The sequence below is a fragment of the Orycteropus afer genome, unplaced genomic scaffold, assembly GCF_000298275.1.
Source record: "Orycteropus afer afer isolate SDZICR_OR568_19922 unplaced genomic scaffold, OryAfe1.0 scaffold00024, whole genome shotgun sequence".
In the NCBI taxonomy this organism is placed as follows: Eukaryota; Metazoa; Chordata; class Mammalia; order Tubulidentata; family Orycteropodidae; genus Orycteropus; species Orycteropus afer.
In genome coordinates, this window is record NW_006921611.1 from 15,499,490 (window position 1) to 15,519,053 (window position 19,564).

Below are 19,564 nucleotides of genomic sequence, written 5' to 3' on the forward strand. Positions count from 1 at the left end.
GATACTGCCTCAGAAACCCAAGGAGGGGTCGCTATGAGTCATGTCTGACTCGACAGCATGTAACAACAAAATTTATGATCAGCATTTCTGCATGTTATCAGTTCTTTTTCTCATGTACTCTTTTTCTTGTTCGAACATCTTTTTTTTTTTTTTTTCCTTCAATTAAAGGCCCCTCCATCTCATTGCTCATTTCAAATTTACTCCTTTCACTATGATTATAGACTAGAATTAAGGTTGGGCAATCCTACTTCCGTAGTGATACTGCCTCGGAAACCCAAGGAGGGGTCGCTATGAGTCGGAGGGGCCGACTCGACGGCAAATAACAACAACAACAACAACAACAAATATCTCACTACTGTTAAAATTGAATGTAAAGTAAAAGCAAAGCTCAGAGGTTGAAATGAGGATTTATTTGTAGGTAAATGAACTAAGTCTTAGCACAAACTTTCTACAGTTTAGTCTGACTTCTCAGAAGCTCTTCGTACATGTTCCAAATTCTTTTCTATGTTCTGAATTGTTGATATTGCTTATGAAAAGTGATTTCTAGGGAGTAAACACTTGAATATGATTGTGTTCCCATCAGCCATTTCCTTTGTTATCTAGTGCTCCTATAGCAGGAATACCACAAGTGGTAGGAGGCGGGAAGGCCAAATTCAGTGCACCAGCTGTAGGGGAAGGCTTTTCCTCATTATTGGCTCTAGAGAAAGGTCATTGTCTCCTTTCAATATCTGTGGGTCCAGTATCCCTTGGAGATCTCTATGTATCTTGGCATAAGTCTCTTCCTGGGTTTAGGCATTTCCCAGTGCAGGAACCCTGGGTTCAAAGGACACACTTCCACTCCTGGCTCTTCTTTCTTGGTGGTAGTAGGTTCCCTGGTCTCTGCTCTCTTGTTTAATCTCTTTTATATCTCAAAAGAGATTGATTCAAAGAACAACCTAATCCTGTAGATTACATCCTGCCTCATTAATGTAACTACCATTAATCCTGCCTCATTAACATCATAGAGGTTAAGATTTATAACCCATAGAGTAATTACATCAGATCACAAAATGGAGGGTAATTACATAATACTGAGAATTGTGGCCTGGCCAAGTTGACATATATTTTTTGGAGGATACAATTCCATTCATCAAAAAAAAAAAACAAAAAAAAACAAACTTGCTGTTGTAGAGTCGGATCCGACTCATAGCGACCCCTCCTTGGATTTCTGAGGCAGTATCTCTGTGGAAGTAGATTGCCCAGTCTTTCTTCTGAGGAGTGGCTGGTGGGTTTCAACTCCCAGCCTTCTGGTTAGCAGTCAAATGCTTTAGGCATTATGCCACCAGAGCTCCCATTCATAGCAACCATTAGCAAGTTAGGTGAATGCAGGCAAATCACAACATCCCTGGGTCTTAGTTTGCTCATCTCTAAAGTGTGAAGGTTGGTTTAGATGATCACGAAGGTCCTTTTGTGTTCTTGTGCCAAAAATGTAATATGGAAAAGTTGAGTTTAAATGCTGTAAGACCAAAGGGTCTACAGGGTTGAATGATCACTTTGGATTGAGAACATCATGGATATCTGAGGAAAGGAGGGTCACGTTTAAAAGGTCTGTGAAATGGGTAAAAGCATTATGGATGGGTGGGGATGTATGTCTGTGAGAAAGGGAAGACTTTTTCAGGGGAGAGCAATGAAAGCACTCAACATAAATCAGCTTGCCTGGAGCCAAGATTTCATGTAAGGCAGGGCCATGACATTCAATTAGAACATTAGATTGGGGGTCTTCATAGCCAGATGTACTTTATTCTGTAGGCAACGGAAGTTGCTGGTGCCTTTTGAGCTTAGGGGAATACTAGGTTAGAGTAGTCCAGGCAAAGGACTGAGGGATATGTGCAATATGGATTGTCCCTGGAGGCTGAGACATTTGTTGGCAGATGATTGTAGTCATCCACCTGTAAGACATTGCTCCATATAGAAAGCCCAGGTGAATGTGGAGACCCTGCCGAGTCACATGACAATGAAGTCATTGTTTTGCAGGCAGGAGGTTTGGAGAACTTCATCATAGGCTCAGCAGTGCACCATTGTTCACCATCTGTGTACACTCACATTGAATGAGTGTAAGAAATGTGAAGGGTTGGCACTTGTCCTTCGTTCAGTGTCATGATTTCTAAGATCCTAAGTTGAAATCCTACCACCCATCTGTCAGTTTATCATACCATGCTGGCTTATGTGCTGCTATGATGCTGGAAGCTGTGTATTTCAAATACCTTCAGGACCACCCATGGTGGATAGGTTCCCAACTAAGACAGATTAGGAAGAAAGGTCTAACAATCTACTTCTAAAAATTAACCAGTGAAAATCCTGTGGATCCCAACACAATATCATGTGATAACGTGCTGGAAGATAAACCCCCTAGGTTGGAAAGCACTCATAATACACAGTGGCAGCAACAATTGCCTCAAGCATACCAACAATCATGAAGATGGCTCAGGACCAGGCAGTGTATTGGTCTGTTGTACGTGGGATAACCATGAGTAGCAGTTGACTTGACCATAACTTACAACCATAACAAGAAGTTGAAAACAGAATGGAGGGCAGACCTGCACCTGGTTAGCTCCTAGCCTCCTAAAAGAATGAAGATTTGTAGCAGGCTATACGTAAGGCATTTGACTGCTAACCAGAAGGCTGGTGGTTCAAACCCACCAGCCACTCCTTGGAAGAAAGACTGGGCAATCTACTTCCATAGAGATACCACCTTGGAAAACTAAGGAAGGGTCGCTATGAGTCGGAGTCGACTTGATGGCAGCGAGGTTTTTTTTTTTCTTTAAATGGTGTTGAATCTTGGATACTTGGAGGTGTCCCCACCTAGCTTTGGTGTCCCCTTAAGTAGGATGAGATAGGCATTGGGATGCTTACAGGAGGGCTAAAACACCAAACTCTAAGTAAATTTAGCACTTAGAGAGAGAAAGAAGGGAAAAGAGGTACAGTTGAGATGTTTAAGCAAAGATCTAAGTTAATTCCCTGGAAATAGTTAGAATTCTTACTTTAATTGAAGCAGATCATAAAATGGTACTGTGGCATAAAATATTACAAGAAAATGTGTGTGTGTGGTGGATTGTTTTACATTTGCCTTTGTGCCCACCAATTTTAAAACAATGGCTGAAAAACCATTCCTGCCTAAGAATGTTTCTGCTCTCCTTTCACTTGGTCTCTTTGCATTTCCACTACAGATTTCGAGGATGCACAGGATTGGTTTAGGTGCTGTCCTTTGTGTTCAAAGAAGACAAATTAAGAGTGCTTACTGTGTGCAAGTAAATGAATGTATGCTTCTGGGAGCAGACAGCTGGCTGTACATGTGTTTTGATGACCATAGGATGCAGTAGAGTTTTGAATAACTTATTTAAAATGAGTGAAATTAAGAGTCTAAAATCAGATTCAGAAGACATAATTAAAATAATTAGAGTGTGGGGAAACATACTAAAAAGTTGATGTAATAACCTTTTCAGGGCATATTATGTAGAAGACAATGAGAAAGCAGCTTAAATGGTAGTAAATGCAAGATTAGCTTCTGTGTAATGACCTCTCTGATAGGCAGGATTGCTACAGTGGGAAACAACTAGCAATGGCTGTAGCATGATGATACTTGATGCACTGGGCTTACAACTGTAGCCACAAAGGCGGCTATTATTACATGTTATAAGAAGCATTATTAATAAGAAATATCCTCTGGGTTCTTTATAAATAGATGCACACATGTCTTTAAATGGGCTTGAGTATATTTCTTCCATAGTGATACTGCTTCAGAAACCCAAGGAGGGGTCACTGTGATTTGGGTCTGACTCAGCGGCACATAACAACAACAACAACATATTTCTACCTATATCTCCATCTCTTAGAATTTGGAGTTTAAAAAGTTGGTGATTCTTATTTTGCTGCTGAGAAAGAAAATGACTCCATTTAAAAAACGGTGTCCAGCCCACACACATTTTTATCTGCATGGTAAAGTATCAGCAGCCTATAATGATGGCTGTTGTGGAGAAGGTATGCTTACTGACACAAATAACAGAAGCTTGACAAAGCACACCCACTGACCCAGTCAGACCTCTTCCTAATAGTACAGATATATTCTCTGACTCTGAATGTGGTTCTTTTTTTTGACTCTGCTCAACCTTTTTTGCATCCTGGGACTTGGTGGTGTACCCAGCTGTGCTAGAGAACACGAGAGGTGGGATGAGCCTGTTTCCTCAGTGGGCACTAATTGCCTAAAAGAATTATTGGACTTTGAAGGGAGCCATTTATCATTTTCAAAGAAGTCTTTTGAGTTTCCTAAGGAATGAACCTTCTGCTTTCTTCCATGACTGGCCCTTGCTCAAAGAAGGTTCCAGAAGGCCTATAACTCACGTGACTAGCCCTGAGCCACTCTCTAAGTTCATTTTAAATGGCTATAGTTTCTAAGAGAGAATTTGAACACACACTTCAACAATTAAATAAGTATAACTATAATATCCATCTAATCACATTATAGGAACTTTATATAATAGCACAAAAGAAAAAATACTCATAGTCCCACACCATATCACAGTCAGTTTTATTTTGGTTTATTTTTTTATAGTCCTTTTTTGAATGCCTGTCTGGGGTCCCTGGGTAGTGTAAATTGTTTATGTCTGTGTCTGCCAACTAAAAGAGTGGGAGTTCAGGTCCACCCAGAAGCACTTCTAATGAGTGGCCTAGTGATATCCTTGAAAAATCAGCCATTGAAAACCCCATGGAGTACAGTTCTATTCTGACATACATGGAGTCACCGTTGGTCAGAGCCGACTTGATAGCAGTTCAAATCCACCAGCTGCTCTGTGGGAGGAAGACGAGACAATCCACTTCTGTAAAGATTTACAGCCTTTGAAACCCAATAAAGGGAGGTCCCTATGAGTCAGAATCAACTCGATGGCAGTGGGGTGCTCTGGTGGCATAGTGCCTAAAGCATTTGAGTGCTAACCAGAAGGCTGGCAGTTCAAACCTACCAGCCTCCTCAGAAGGAAGATTGGGCAATCTACTTTTGTAAAGATACCACCTCGGAAACCCAAGGAGGGGTCGCTATGAGTCAAATTGACTCAACGGCAGTGAGTTTTTGGTTGTGTGTGTGTGTGTATGACAGTTTTGTAGCCAACATTAAATTTTTTTCCTATGTTTTTATGAAGTCTTCATAACTGTAATTTTTAAATTGATGGTATTTTGCTTTCTTTTTGGGATACTTAATTGGGAGCATTTTAAGTTCCCTGGTAATTGTTTGATTTAGAGATTTCATCTTAATTTTCCTCTTTTTTTAAAAAAAAATACATTTTGTGCTAGATCTTTACTATTAAAAAGTATTCCGCAGCCAATGTTGATTTTTAAAACTGTCATTTCTTGTTTTTCTGTTTACAGGGATCTACCGAACAGAAAAAGATAAAGGCACTTTGTATGAGCTTACATTCAAAGGGGACCAAAAACATGAATTCAAACGACTTGTCTTGTTTCGACCATTTGGCCCTATCATGAAAGTGAAAAAAGAAAAACTCAACATGGCCAACACACTTATCAACATTATTGTGCCACTGGCAAAAAGGGTGGACAAGTTCCGGCAGTTCATGCAGAATTTCAGGTTTGTTCATTTGCACATGTTTATCTTACTCAATGTGGTGTGTGTTAGAGCACTGATATCATTTCCCATCATTTCCTCTGCCAAGTATAAAGGCTCCTTTCTTTTCTTGTTAAAATCTGTTTTTCTTCATTTAGAGTTTATAGTTTGTGTTTGTCTTTCCCTAAAGCAATTAGAAAAATCTTGGATAAGCATAATTACCTTTAGAAATGAAAACTAGGAAGGATTGGTTTTTAATCAAAACCTACAAAGATGACCTAATATCTGTTGGTGTTCAGTTGTGGAAGTCGGTGAGTGGTGCAAACAGTTAAATGCTCAGCTACTAGCTTGAAGGTTGTTGGTTCAAACCCACCAAGAAGTGCCTCAGAAGGAAGCCCTTGTGATCTACTTGTAAAAGATCACAGCCTTGAAAACCCTATGGAGAAGTTCTACTCTGCACATATGGGATCTCCATGAGTTGGAATTGACTCAATGGCAACTGCTCATTTGTTTTTGTTTGTTTGTTCATTTCTGACTTGAGTTTGGGCTCAGGTTTGGAGAAAGCTGGAGCTATGCCATGATATCAATGGCATGGTCTCTCAGACCCTTAAAGGCAAGCAGAGTTCTAGGTCTTCAGGAGCAGTGAGGAGATGGCTGGTGACAGCCCATGATGGCCTATGTTTGAGGATGCTCTTGCTAAGCTGGGGTTGGTATTTTACCTGCTGCCCTGCTCTAGCCTCCAACTGCTGGATGAATTGAATCTGAATCAGTTCTTTATTCTAATCTACATCTCCTCAGGGATTAAACCTAGAATTATGCCAAGAAGTTTCCCAGCATTCATTTTTGTAGCTACTAGAAGGAAAGTGGGGTTTCATCTTCAGATACAGTAATGTAGGTTTTCCATATGTGTCTTCAAGCTCTTTATTGTGCAGTGTTATATCTTTTATGGTTAATATTTACATATCAGCTGAGATTAGTCAGCTAATATTTTTAACCAGTTTATTTTAAAGATAGAAAGTTATATCTATATATTTACAAATCTTAGATGATCAAACTGATTTGTTATCTTTTATCATGGAATTCGTATTATTGAAAGCTAATAATAGTATAAAGATGTGGTTGCTCTCAAAATTCTGGTTAGTGAACACATTTTTTTAAATATTTGAAGAGCAACCCTTTTCTGTTTAAATATTATATTTTGAATCAGATAGTCGTAGAAGAGACTTTGAGGTTATCAGGTCTAATTCCCTGCTCCCCATTCCCCCGCAATTCCGAATCCCTCTATAGTACCATCCCTGACATACGGTGCTTAAGTCAATGTGTATGTCCGTACCTATTTCACAAGATAGGCTGCTCTTTTGTTGACCAGTTCTAGTTAGAAAGTTCTTTATTATTGGGGCCTGAAGTCTGCCTCCCTGTAATTTCTACTCAGTGAGTATAGTTTTAGCCTCTGGAAAAATACTGAACAAAACCTATTTCATCTTAAATATCATAGCCTTTCATGTATTTAAAGACAATTATCTCAATTCCCCTTGTCTTGTCTTCTCCAGACTTAAAAACTAGTTTTTAGAACTTTCTTGATGATCTAGAGTTACTCCATTTAGCCATGATATAATCTAGAATAAGGGTGGGCTAAATTGTTCATCCCTCACAGCTTGTGGAATTCTCCATGGTGTAGAGTCACTTATATGGTGACAGAGTCCCTCTGGCTCCCATACTGAAATGTCTATGTTGCTTTGGCTTCATTTGGCCTTTAGTTGGTGTGCTTTCTCTTTCTATCTTTCCTTTTGGAGTGAAAGAGTGCCAGGTGAGACTTACCTCATGAGATCTAGTGAACCAAACCTTGTGGTTGACTCTTAAGATGACACTATGAGTGATATTTATACTCTTGGACTTTCTGTTTTGTAAATTTTTATATAATTACATGTTTTATATTTTGTTAAAAAGAATTCAATTAAGAGCTTTTGGGAACTTTGATAATTTAAACCTGAGCTTTAAAATTTATAAATAAAACGGCTACTATAAGATGTTTAAGAAGCTCTGGTGGCACAATGGTTAAAGCACTCAGCTGTGATCTTACGGGAACAGATTGCCAGGTCTTTCTCCTGTGGAACTTCTGGGTGGGTTCAAACCACTATCCTTTCACTTAACTGTTGTGCCATCCAGGAAACTTTAATTTTGTGTTAATAATAGCTAATTCTAGGAAGAAGGATCTGAAGTGATTTTTAAATAATTTATTCTATATTAGGAGTTCTGATGGCATAGTGCCTTAGGCATTTGACTGCTAACCAGAAGGCTGGTGGTTCAAACCCACCAGCCATTCCTCGGAAGGAAGGTTGGGCAATCTACTTCCATAGTGATACTGCCTTGGAAACCCAAGGAACAGGGGTCACTATGAGTCGGATCTGACTCAATAGCAGTGAGGGTGGGTATTCTATATTGTTTAAACACCTTATAAACCAAAAGCATAAAAACAAACCCACTGCCATCGAGTAGATTCTGACTCATAGTGACCCTTTAGGACAGAGTAGAACTGCCCATAGGGTTTCCAAGGTCATAAATCTTCATGGAAACAGACTGCCTCATCTTTCTTCCACACAGTGTCTGGTGAGATTCAAACTGCTGACCTTTTGGTTCCTTCCACTCAGCCCCATTGAAGATAAAGCCTTTCCCTGAGGGGCAGATGTGTTTGGATTTCAGAAGGAGCCCAAGTTAAGAGCCAAGTGTGGAGAATCAGAGAGAAACAACCCCATTTATTTACTTCTCATCTTACTTGTCTGTTTTTAGCACCTTTACTTCTACAAGTCAAAAGGGGGGGGGGGAGAAAATGTTAACCCCATATTTAATGGTTCCATGGGGAATGAGGAGAATAGGGGTACATATAAGATGCTTCATCTGGAGGCTTTTATTATTTCTTATCCTTTCTATTCTTCCTGCTCTGACAAAGAATCTTGATTAAATTATCTTTTTTTCTTTTGGTTGTGCAAAATCTACTTTTTTAAAAAAATTATTATTGCAAGGGTTAGTTCCTGTTGTGCAGTTATGATAATTCTATCTTTCTTCTCTATTTTCCTTACAATGTGGGGAGTCCAAACCATTCTGCTGTGACTCTTCCACCTGCCTATGCTGCTCCTGAAGTAGGAGACCAGCGCTCCATCGGTCTTACCCAGATGTTCCTCTGGGCTGTCTCTTCACCACTCAGTCTGTTTCTTATCTGTTGACCTACCTCCAGCTCTACTTATAGAGGCTGGAGCTGGAGCTGGGAGCCATGTGAGGCTAAGCTAAAATCAGTTTCTTTCCTTGGCCTCCTCTTTGTGAAGTTCATGTCATTAAATTGTGTCCCTTTTATTGGGCATTGACTGATGGCAAGGTTTTTGCTGTTTTCTACTACTTTTGGTACATAGCTCTTATAATTATCATCATTTCCTGTTTAATTTAAAAAAAAAAAAAAACACACATCTTTCTAATGCATCTCCTTTAAAATGTAAAATTTCCTAGGACATCAATTGGCTGAGGAATCTTTTAGAAGTCAACTACATATATCTCAGCTTTAGTATCTTCATCTATAAACTGAAAATATTGGTCCACTTGTAGCTCTGACACTGATTGTTACACGTAGTTTTAGGTTTTTATGCTTCAGCATTAATCTGATAATTTGCTGTTGTTAGTTGCCTTCAAGTTGTTTTTGACTCGTGGAAACTTTATGTATAACACAACGAAACATTGCCTTGTACTGCACCATCTCCATTATCTTTGGTATGTTGGAGCCCATTGCTGATGTTATTGAGTCAGTCCTTCTCAAGGAGGTGTTCTTTGTTTTCGCTGACCCTCTACTTTACCAAGCATGATGTCCTTTTCCAGCGATTGGTCTTTCCTGATGACATGTCCAAAGAAAGCAAGACAAAGACAAAGTATTTCCGTCCTTGCTTTTATAGAACATTCCAGTTGTATTTCTCCTTATTCATGTGGCTAAGAAATAGAACAAATTGCTTTGTTTGACATAAGAAATAGATGTGGAGCCTGGAATTCTCAATAGAGAGTAGGACTGGTTAGAGATACACAGCAGCTCCTAGTAGGGAAGGCTGAGTCCCCAGGAAATGGCTCACCTGAGGTGATGACCATGTATGAAGTACAATATGCAAGGAATCAAAGACTGAGTTTTCACACATCTGAACTGTACTTGGGGTTGGCCCTGGTGAGAAAATTGATTCCAACAACAATTAGTCTAAGGGACTAATGGATCACAGGAACCTTAGCCTACACAACCCTGAGACCAGAACTAGATGGTGTCTGACTACCAATTCCAAGCATTAGGAAAAGCATCAAAATTAGAGATCTTGGATAGAGTTGGAGGAAAAAAAAGTGGAACAAAATTCAAAAACAAAAAAGACCAGGATTAGTGGTCAGATGGAGACTGGTGAAACCCCTGAGACTATGCCCTGAGTCATTTTTCAGGCCTGGAATTTGACTCACTCCTGTGGGTTGGCTCTCAGGCAAACAATAGACAGGTCTATGAGCTGAACAACTACACCAGGAAGATGCACTACTTAGAACAATCTGCAGTAGGAGATTGGAAGGGCAGCATTTGTCCACGGAGAAACCTAGGGAGGCAAGAATGCATAGGAAAGGACAGAGGGAAGGAGAAACCACAGAGAGGAGGTAGAAGGAGACCTGTTACATCATAGGAATGGTAATCAGTGCTGTGAAACAAAATGTATATGAGCTATTGAATGTAAAACAAATCTGCTTTATAAAATTGCACCCAAATTGCAGTAAAAACTTAAAAAGAGAGAAAATTGATTCCATGGTGCATTGAATGTATAGATATTTATTGTATGTACTGGGAGCTTTGGTGGTACAGTGCCTAAGTCATTTGACTGCTAACCAGAAGGCTAGCAGTTCAAATCCACCAGCCACTCCTCAGAAGAAAGATTGGGCAGTCTACTTCCATAGTGATACTGCCTCAGAAACCCAAGGAGAGGTCGCTGTGAGTCGGATCCGACTCCATGGCAATGAGTTTGGTTTGGTTTTTTGGTTTATTATATGTACTAATGTATCGTATTATCATTATATCAACTAACCCTAAAAATTATTTGTGTTTACAAAAAAATACAATTTTAATAAATTTTTTTTAAAGTTATACTGTTTTAATTTTAATAATTAAGTACTCAATAACAATGTGGAAAAGAGGATAGATATACCAGCTGATCAAAAAACTAGGTCTCAGCTTCTCAAAGACAGGAAAAAAGAAACAACAAAGACTAGCTTACTTTAGCCCTTGGTATTTAATGAAAGGAAGCTTGCCATTCATTGGTGAAAAAGGCATTTTCCTAGCACTAGATCCTCAGGACCTTTCTACAAGACAGTCACCAAATAAATGATATCCCTAAGATTTACCAAAGAAACATGAAGCTAAAGTTTATTTATTTTTGGTGAGGTGAGAGGAGCTTTCACTTTCTATGCTCTGCAAAATTTTGCATAAACTAAGAGTGGTTAAGTCATTTGGCTGCTAACCAAAAAGGTCAGTGGTTTGAACCCACCAGCCACTCTGCAGAAGAAACATCAGGCAATCTTCTTCAGTAATGATTTACAGCCTTAGAAACCCAATGGGGGTCACTGTGACTCAGAATTAACTTCATGGCAGTGAGTTTGATTTTTTGGGGGTTTAAAGATGTATAGTAGAACTTGCCACCAAAATGATCTGGGCCAGGGTCTTTATTTTATTTTTTTAATATTGTGTGTGTGTGTGTGTGTGTGTGTGTGGTAAAATATACATAACAAAAATATATGCCATTTTCATCAATTTTTAGTGTATGGTTCAACAGTATTAAATACATTCACCATGTGGTGCTACTATCATCATTTTCAAGTTTTATATCATCTCAAACAGAAATTCAGTGCCCCTTCAGCAATAACTCTTATTCCCTCCTCCCTCTAGCTCCTGCTAACCACTAATAAACTTTTTTTTTAATTTCTTATTGTGATTTGAGTGGAAGTTTACATAGCAAATTGGTTTTCCTTTCAACAATTCATACACATGGACTGCAATCCACACAATATAATGGTCCTTTTCTCACATCCATTGTTTACCATTTCCATTCCTTCTCCTCTGCTATCCTTCCTTACCTTCTGAGCTTTATTCCTGAGTGAATGCTGCCCTTTTGATCTCATATAGTTGATTATTCTAAGGGGTGTATTCCTCCCTGGTTATGTTTTTTTTTTCTTTGTTTCCCTATGAGTCGAGTCCCACTTGACAGCACATAACAACAGCAACAACAACAACATAGATCTATCTGTTGTTTGGCTGAAAGTTGAGCCACAGGGGTGAGTACAGTTCTGGGCTTGAAGGATTACTAAGGACCATAGTCTTGGGGGTTCTACCAGTCTCTATCAGACTGGTAAATCTGGTCCCTTTCCCCCCCCCCCCATTGTATGAATGATTTTTCTTTTCCTACAATATGTTTTTTTTTTAATTGTGATTTGGGTGAAAGTTTATAGAGCAAATGCATTTTACATTCAACAGTTCATACAAATTTTGTTTCATGACATCGATTGCAGTCCTTTAATGTAATGGCTGTTTTCCCACTTCCTCCCTGTGGTTACCCTTTCCCTGTGTCCTTCTTTCCTATACATTCCTACCCTTGGAGCCATCTCCCTGTGCAAATGCTGCCCTTCTGATCTCCCATGGTTGATTGTTCTAAGAAGTGTACCTACCTGGTGTAAGAGTTTACCTCATAGGTCTGTCCATTGTCTGGCTAGAAGCCATGAGAGTGAGTTCAATTCCAGGCCTAGAGGATGAGTAGGGGCCACAGTCTCAGGGATTTTACCAGTCTCTATCAGGCTAGTAAGACAGGCTTTTTTTTTTTTTTTTTTTTTTTATGATTTTGAATTTTGTTCTACACTTTTCTCCCTCTCTATCCAGGTCCTTCTATTGTCGTTTTTCAGAGTTGTCAGCAATGGTAGCCAGACACTATACAGTTCTTCTGGTCCCAGGGACTAATTGTTTCCATGCATCTTTGATTTTCTTCACTCTTCTTAGCTTTAGATGAGGAGGGACCAATAGTTGAAACTTAGATGGCTGTTTTTAAGTAAAGCTTTAGTATTGTCATCTCCTTCAATAGAAACAGTTACCCCACCATCCCCCTCAGTCCACATTCCCAATATGGACCACTCTGTAGCTCTATAGTTCCCACTTTGGTGCTATAGAGCTGCTTTGTGGCCTCTATACTCCATGACTCCATTTTTATTCTTGAAGAGTGGAGCTTTTCTATCAAGAGGTCCTTTCTCCCTTGCTGCCATCATCCTGATCCATTTGTAAGGTCCTTGCAGGCTCCATATGCAAATCCCTCTATTATGAATGCACCATGAGCCTCCCTTGGCACCCTCTAAACTCCCTCATGAGGACTTCTTTACCTAAGACCAGGAGTTGAGAGAGTACTTGTTCAATGATCTTGTGGCATCCAGGAGAACTTGATTCAAATATAGTACTGTCGTTATCTGTTTCCCCTTTGCCCAGTAGTGTGTTGACTTAAACCTACTTGTTCTTTTTCATCTTTTTTTTTTTTTTTTCCATTAACTACCTTATTTTCCTTTGCTACTCTTCTCCCATTTAATTTTTGGCTGCTTAGTTTCCATCAGTGACCAAGTTACAGATTTTTAACTCATCTATTATTTCATTGTGTAGTTTCTTTGTGATAATAGGAAGAACCACTTAATGAAAATGCTATAGATTTTCTTTGGGTCTTTATTTCTAAGCCTCTCCCAGAAAAACTGATTTCTATGGAAAATATTCTTCATACATACATACATACATACATACATATTGTAATCTCTCTCAATTCATTTGAATCATTCATTGATTCTTGTTTTTACTACTTCCAGCTGGACTGAGAACTCTTTTTCATGTAGCTATGTTCCTCCTCAGATTTCATGGCTATTTTTGTTTTAATGTTCTTCTTTCTTTTCTCCTCCTGACTCTTCTCTCAAGATATTTATGATATTTTAATGCAGTACAGTACATGCTGGGTTACAAATGTCTGAATTACGGACAGCTTGTGCTTGCCCTTAAATGTTATGTAAATTTACTCTGACTTTGAAACATTTTAATCAACCCCTACTTGGAACAAATTCTTCCTAACAATCACCTTTGCTTGCTGCACTTACAGCTTTTAAAACATTGAAAAGTCTTTGAGCCTTTTCTTGCATAAGACTAGATGAGAACTGCATGCACTTGTTCTGACTTACCTACAAATTTGACTCAAAGACACACTTAGGAAGGGATCTTGTTTGTAACTCAGGGACTGCCTGTGTCAGAGAAATCCTTTAGTTGAATTTTCTTTAACAATTCTCTTTGATCTCTTTTTTGGTCTAGAGCAAATGGTCGTGGAAGTTTTCTGAATTTTTTTTTAAAAAAGTGGTGACTGTAGCATCTAAAATTGACATGAGTCTTCAACATATGGCTTGGTTGGAATAGGGAACAGAAAGGCCTCAGGCCATGAAATGTGGGATCTTGATTGAGATAGATGGCTGGTTTTCTTTGGGTTTTTCCAAAGGCAAATGATATATTTTTCATAGTCTCATCCTCTCATCCTCTTCTTCTCCTGTGAGTCATTTTCTTTATTCATATATCAGTGTTGCACCAAATAAATTTCATGGTCAATATGTTCCAGAAACACTAATCTATATCATTCACCTTAATTGGATACCTAATGGAAATTGTTTTTTATTCCATTTGAGCCATAGATTATATAGAAATATCTCTCCAGGAGTAGGAAGTGGTCAGCTGGAGAATGACCTTATTGTCTATTCTGAAATAGGCAACCAGGAAAGTTAGGTCCCCAATTGCTGTTACTTCTTAATACTGACCAGGACTCCCCTCCCCCCTGCCCCCCACAATAATGGAATTGAGGAATTGTATATTTATTCATCTTGGGCCAAAGAGTAAGATAAACCACCAAATCAAAAGAAGAATATTATTCCTTTAAACCCAGGTTTCCAAAACTCCTCAGTCCTTCTCTATTCCCTCTCTGGAGTGTAGTACCTGAGCCTCACTTCCAGTCCCTTTGTGGCTGAGCAATTTTCTTTCTGTTGTCATTGCAGACCTTAAGGCACAGTTTGGGGACTGATAGGCTATTATGTTTCATTTAATTTGCATAATGATACTTAAAGTCTAAGTGGGTTTTCTTCTCATACTTGATATATTTGAGTAGAAAATTGTCTTAGAAAATAACAATGATGTTATTTCCTTACAATTGTGCCTTTTCCCAGCAGTGAAAGTCCTTTCTCTTCTCTTCTAAAGTCTTCTCACCTGTCAGGATTCAGCTTAGAAGTTTCCCCTCCTCTACCCTCTCCTCCATTAGAAATGCACCACTCTGGCCTCTGCACCCCCTATATCTCTGTTACTGAAGTTATTCAGTTCTTCATATTATAGCTGTTCAGCTGTCCATTCTCTGTAATGGACTGTGAAGTCCCAGTGGCAAGGAGGGAGGCCAGTGTTTTCAGTTTGCCCAAGACGGTGGGGTTTCCTGGGATGTGGGATGTGGGACTTTCAAAGATGAAATCAGGAGAGTCACAGGTAAGGCTGGGTGGTTGGTTCCCCCACATGGACCATACATGATTATTCTTTTCAAATCTTATGAAAATAATGCCTTGGACAAGGAAGGTACTCAATGAATGTTTGCTGTTGAATCCTTGTTCCTTTAGATCATTCCGTTTGAGATGTGAAACCAGGTGTCATTAACTATAATAAACATGGGTTCTCACCTACTATGGTAAGACCTCCAACTTCCTAAACCCCTCACAGTCTTTCTAGGTATCCCCGGCATCTCTCACCTGTGCTCAAACATGATATCAGCCTCTAATACCTGCCCCGACATCAGCTACATGAAGCAAACTCACTGTTCTTGACAACATCCAATTTTATTGACACTCACTAATGCTGCTGAGCTTCTATTGATGCTACAATCCCTACTCCTGTGCTACACGCTGTTATATCAATTCCCCCAAAATCTTGAGCTCTCAACACCTCTCAGAATTTTACTCTCTGTAAAGAAAGCCTGTTCAGTTGTTTCTTGCAGCTCTGTCTCTCCCTGGAACTCACACACAAGTCCACTGAAAAATATTATACTTTTGATGGTTTTATTATAGTAAAAAGATATAAATTAGGATCATCATAAGGAAGAGAGGCATGGGTCAGATATGGGAATGTTCTTAAGGTGGAGCTACCATGTCTCAGAGAAGGCACCTCCTGAATTGCCCTCTGCTGAGAACCACTGCCATAATGGAAGAATTAGGCTCAGAAACAACACCTGATTCATCAGAGGAGAGATGTGACGGTGTAAACCACACACATCAGTAGGGTTTGTCTGGTTGTTCAGGCAGCTGCTGAATATTCACAGTTGGGGGAGGGCATCAAGTGGTAGAGGCCAGGGATGCTACTAAACACCCTACAATGCACAGGACAGCTCTTCCCACAAGAAAGAATTATCTAGTCAAAGGTGTCAGTAGTGCCAAGGTTAAGAAACCCTTTCATGAATTCTGTGAGTCAAATTTAATGAACATAAGGATGCTCTCCTCTTAACTTTTGAGATCTGCCCTCACTTCAGGTGGCTAGAGTCAGAGACAAAGAGTGTGCTGTGTAGGTGGCTAGTGTCAGGAATGACGGAGAAGTAGGAATGCAGGTATATGATTGATCTCTACCTTCTGGGAATGGGCTTTATGCTGATTCTCATCCATAAAGCTATTATCTCCTCCTCCTCAAAGTCTTCTGATCAACCTGCCTGCCTACTCTCCATCATATCTGAATCCCATCATGAATTCAAGTTGAACAATCTGTCTCACAGACATTTTACATTTGTAGTTCTGTTGTGGCTTCTACCTTCCACCTGTCCATACAAACTACTCAACTCTGTGATGGAGTCCTAGGCAGTCAGACTAAAGCTTTCAGGATTCACAGGTACATCTTCATCCTGTGAAGGTGATCTGTCGTTGTTGTTGTTATGTGCCGTCAAGACAGACCTGACTCATGGCAACCCCTCCTTGGGTTTCCGAGGCAGTAACAGTATGGAAGTAGATTGCCCAGCCTTCTTTCTGAGGAGTAACTGGTGGATTTGAACTGCCAACCTTCTGGTTAGCAGTCAAATGCCTTAGACCCTATGCTATGAGAGCTCCTTGTGAAGGTGATCTAGGGAGAGATAAATACCAAACTGGCTCTTAGGAAACCTGGATCCATGCCTAACTGCCTCCATAGCTTAATCAGGTCACTGCAACTCATTTTCTCATCTATGCACTAAGGATATGGTGGTGGTCACTTACCTCTCTCCACGGTACAGTTGTACAGATTAATAACCGAGCTCAAAGACCATGAAGTGCTTTTGGATTCTTGGGAAAAAGAAATATAGGTGTATAAGTGACTGTGATACATGCTTTCTGGCTGAAGAAATCTTAACTAGTCTCTGTACTCTGCTGCAGTGTCCTGAGGGAGAAGAAACTTATTTTCCAGGAAAGAAAAAAAAATCAAGCCTTTGAGGAACATAAACAGAATTTTCAGGCTTCTGAGTTAAGGTGGGAAAATGACCAGGAGGAGTTGCAGAGCTAATACAAAGCAACTTGGGAAGATGAAGAACTTCCCTAAAGGGGCCTCAGTAAGGGCTCCCTAAGACTCATTTCCAAAATTTTCCCATAAAATACTAACATGGTATTTATAGGGATGAGATATCAGGGACTCTTAATTCAGCTCGAGAAATCCAGGCAGCATGTTTCCAAGTATAAATTATTCATAGCACAAAGCCAGGAGGCATTGTACTCTGGGAAGATGATTTTTCCTTCCCTCTCATCCCTTTCCCTTGACTTTTTTTAACTTTTACCCCCAAAACCCAAACATACTCATTCATGTGCACAGTCACTCACATACACACTCTGTATAACATATGTCTCTGCAGGGGATGGAGTCTAGTGAGAACTGTATTTAAAAATACCCCTGAGACTCTGCTGACAGGCAGCAACGTGCTTCTGTAGTGCTGTGCTCAGGGGTATTTATTTATGGCATTATACATAGTTTTAGTTACAGGCAGTAGATGGAGAACTTTTCAAGGGAAGAAATGTCTTAATCATTTTTTTAATATCCTCTGGTAGATAGCATAGTGCTTAAGGCACTTGACTGCTAACCAGAAGGCTGGCGGTTCAAACCCAGCAGCCCCTCCTTGGAAGGAAGGTTGGGCAATCTACTTCCGTAGCGATACTGCCTCAGAAACCCAAGGAGGGGTCGCTCTGAGTCGGGTCTGACTCGACGGCACATGACAACGGTAAAATATTAAGCTCTGGCAGTATAGTGGGTAAGGCATTTGGATGCTAACCAGAAGGTCGGTGGTTCAGACCCACCAGCTGCTCCATGGAAGGAAGATGGGGGCAATCTACTTTCATAAAGTTTTATAGCCTCAGAAACCCAATGGGGATCGCTATGAGTTGGAATCAACTTGATGGCAGTGAGTTTGTCTTTTTGGTTTGGTAAAATATTAAAGAGCTCTGTTGGTATAGTGGTTAAGGCATTTGGCTGCTAACCAAAAAGGTCAGTAGTTTGAACCCAGCAGCCATACTCTGGAAGAAAGATGAGATAGTCTGCTTCAGTAAAGATTTACAGCCTTGGAAACCCAAAGGGGGTTGCTATGAGTCGGAATCAACTCGATGGCAGGGAGTTTGGTTTTGTTTCGTTGGTAGAATATTGGCACATTGTATGTTGTTAATATACAATGAATGAAGGAAGGAACAAATAATAAACAGAATGGAAGCTTGGAAGTGGACTTCAGAACAAATTCTGCTTTGTCTTTTGGGAAAGCTTTGCTTAGTCACTGAAGAGTAAAGGCCCAACGCAGCTCTCTTTTATTTCGTGGAAACAGGAAGTGCTTTGAATAGATTTTAAAATACCAGAGAGGGATTCAGCAAAGATATTACTAGAAAATGGGAATGCTTTTTAATCAGGCTCAGTGGGTGACCCTCTCCAGATTCTCGGATGGATTTTTTCCAACTGCACACAGCTTTAAAGTGTAAATTTCTCCAATGCTTGGCTCTGTGTGTGTGTGCTTTTGTTTTACCCTGGCAAAGTAAGTTAAAGCATTATATGGCAAGTTCGAGAGAGGTATTCTTTATGTAAACAGAGTTTTGCTGTTGGTAGGTAGCAATTCAGTCTGCAGGGACTGCAGCTATGAGGGAGCTCTCAGTTGTGAAGCACTTTATTTGCTTCCTGGTTTCTTTTGTCTACTTCTAAGAATTCCACAATCACATCTGGGTTTCCAAGGAAGCTCTTACCTTTCTCCCACAGGAGAGAAACAGAAATCTCAGAACTAAGCTTGTTAACAGGATGAACCTTGCGTGTTTCCTGCCCAGGTTCAGTATAATCTTCTCTGATACTCCTCCCATCTAGAATTCTCTTCTTCCTTCTCTGTACCATTTGAAACATTGTCCAGCCTTCAAAACCCCAGCCATTCAAGGCCCCAGAGATTGCCATGCTTCATGAATTCCGTACTTTTATCTGTGCTACAGAGTATCAGATTATTTTATTTGAGCTCATTTTATTCCTCAAATACGTGTCTTAAGGACAGGAACCATATCTTTTATTTCTTTGGATTTCTCCCAGCAACTCCAGCAAGTTAATCACTCCTTTTTGATATCATCATAAAAAGCATTGACGCAGTTGGCCTCTGCAAATAGAGCTCTGAGATTTCTGGGAAACTGTGAACACGGAGTGTTGTAGAAAGGCTGAGGGAAAAAGCCAACACAGAGACAAATGGAACAAAATGGAATGACATGCAAAATATCTCAAAATAGTATCCCACCCAATAGTACCTTTCCATTAACTTGCTTCTAGAAAACTGTCCTTAAAATATATAAACACACATGTTGTTGTTATTTGCCATCGAGTCGGCCCCGACTCATAGCGACCCCTCCTTGGGTTTCCGAGGCAGTATCACTATGGAAGTA

General features: G+C 39.9%; 1 protein-coding gene across 1 annotated transcript in view; it reads left to right on the forward strand.

Annotated features, from left to right (window-relative positions):
• Positions 1–19,564, forward strand: part of CSGALNACT1 (chondroitin sulfate N-acetylgalactosaminyltransferase 1) — a 141,241-nt gene that overhangs the window by 71,648 nt on the left and 50,029 nt on the right. Inside the window, exon 2 of the mRNA XM_007935043.2 lies at positions 5,398–5,614. Coding sequence (XP_007933234.1) covers positions 5,398–5,614 — 217 coding nt within the window. The remainder of the gene's footprint in view (positions 1–5,397; positions 5,615–19,564) is intronic.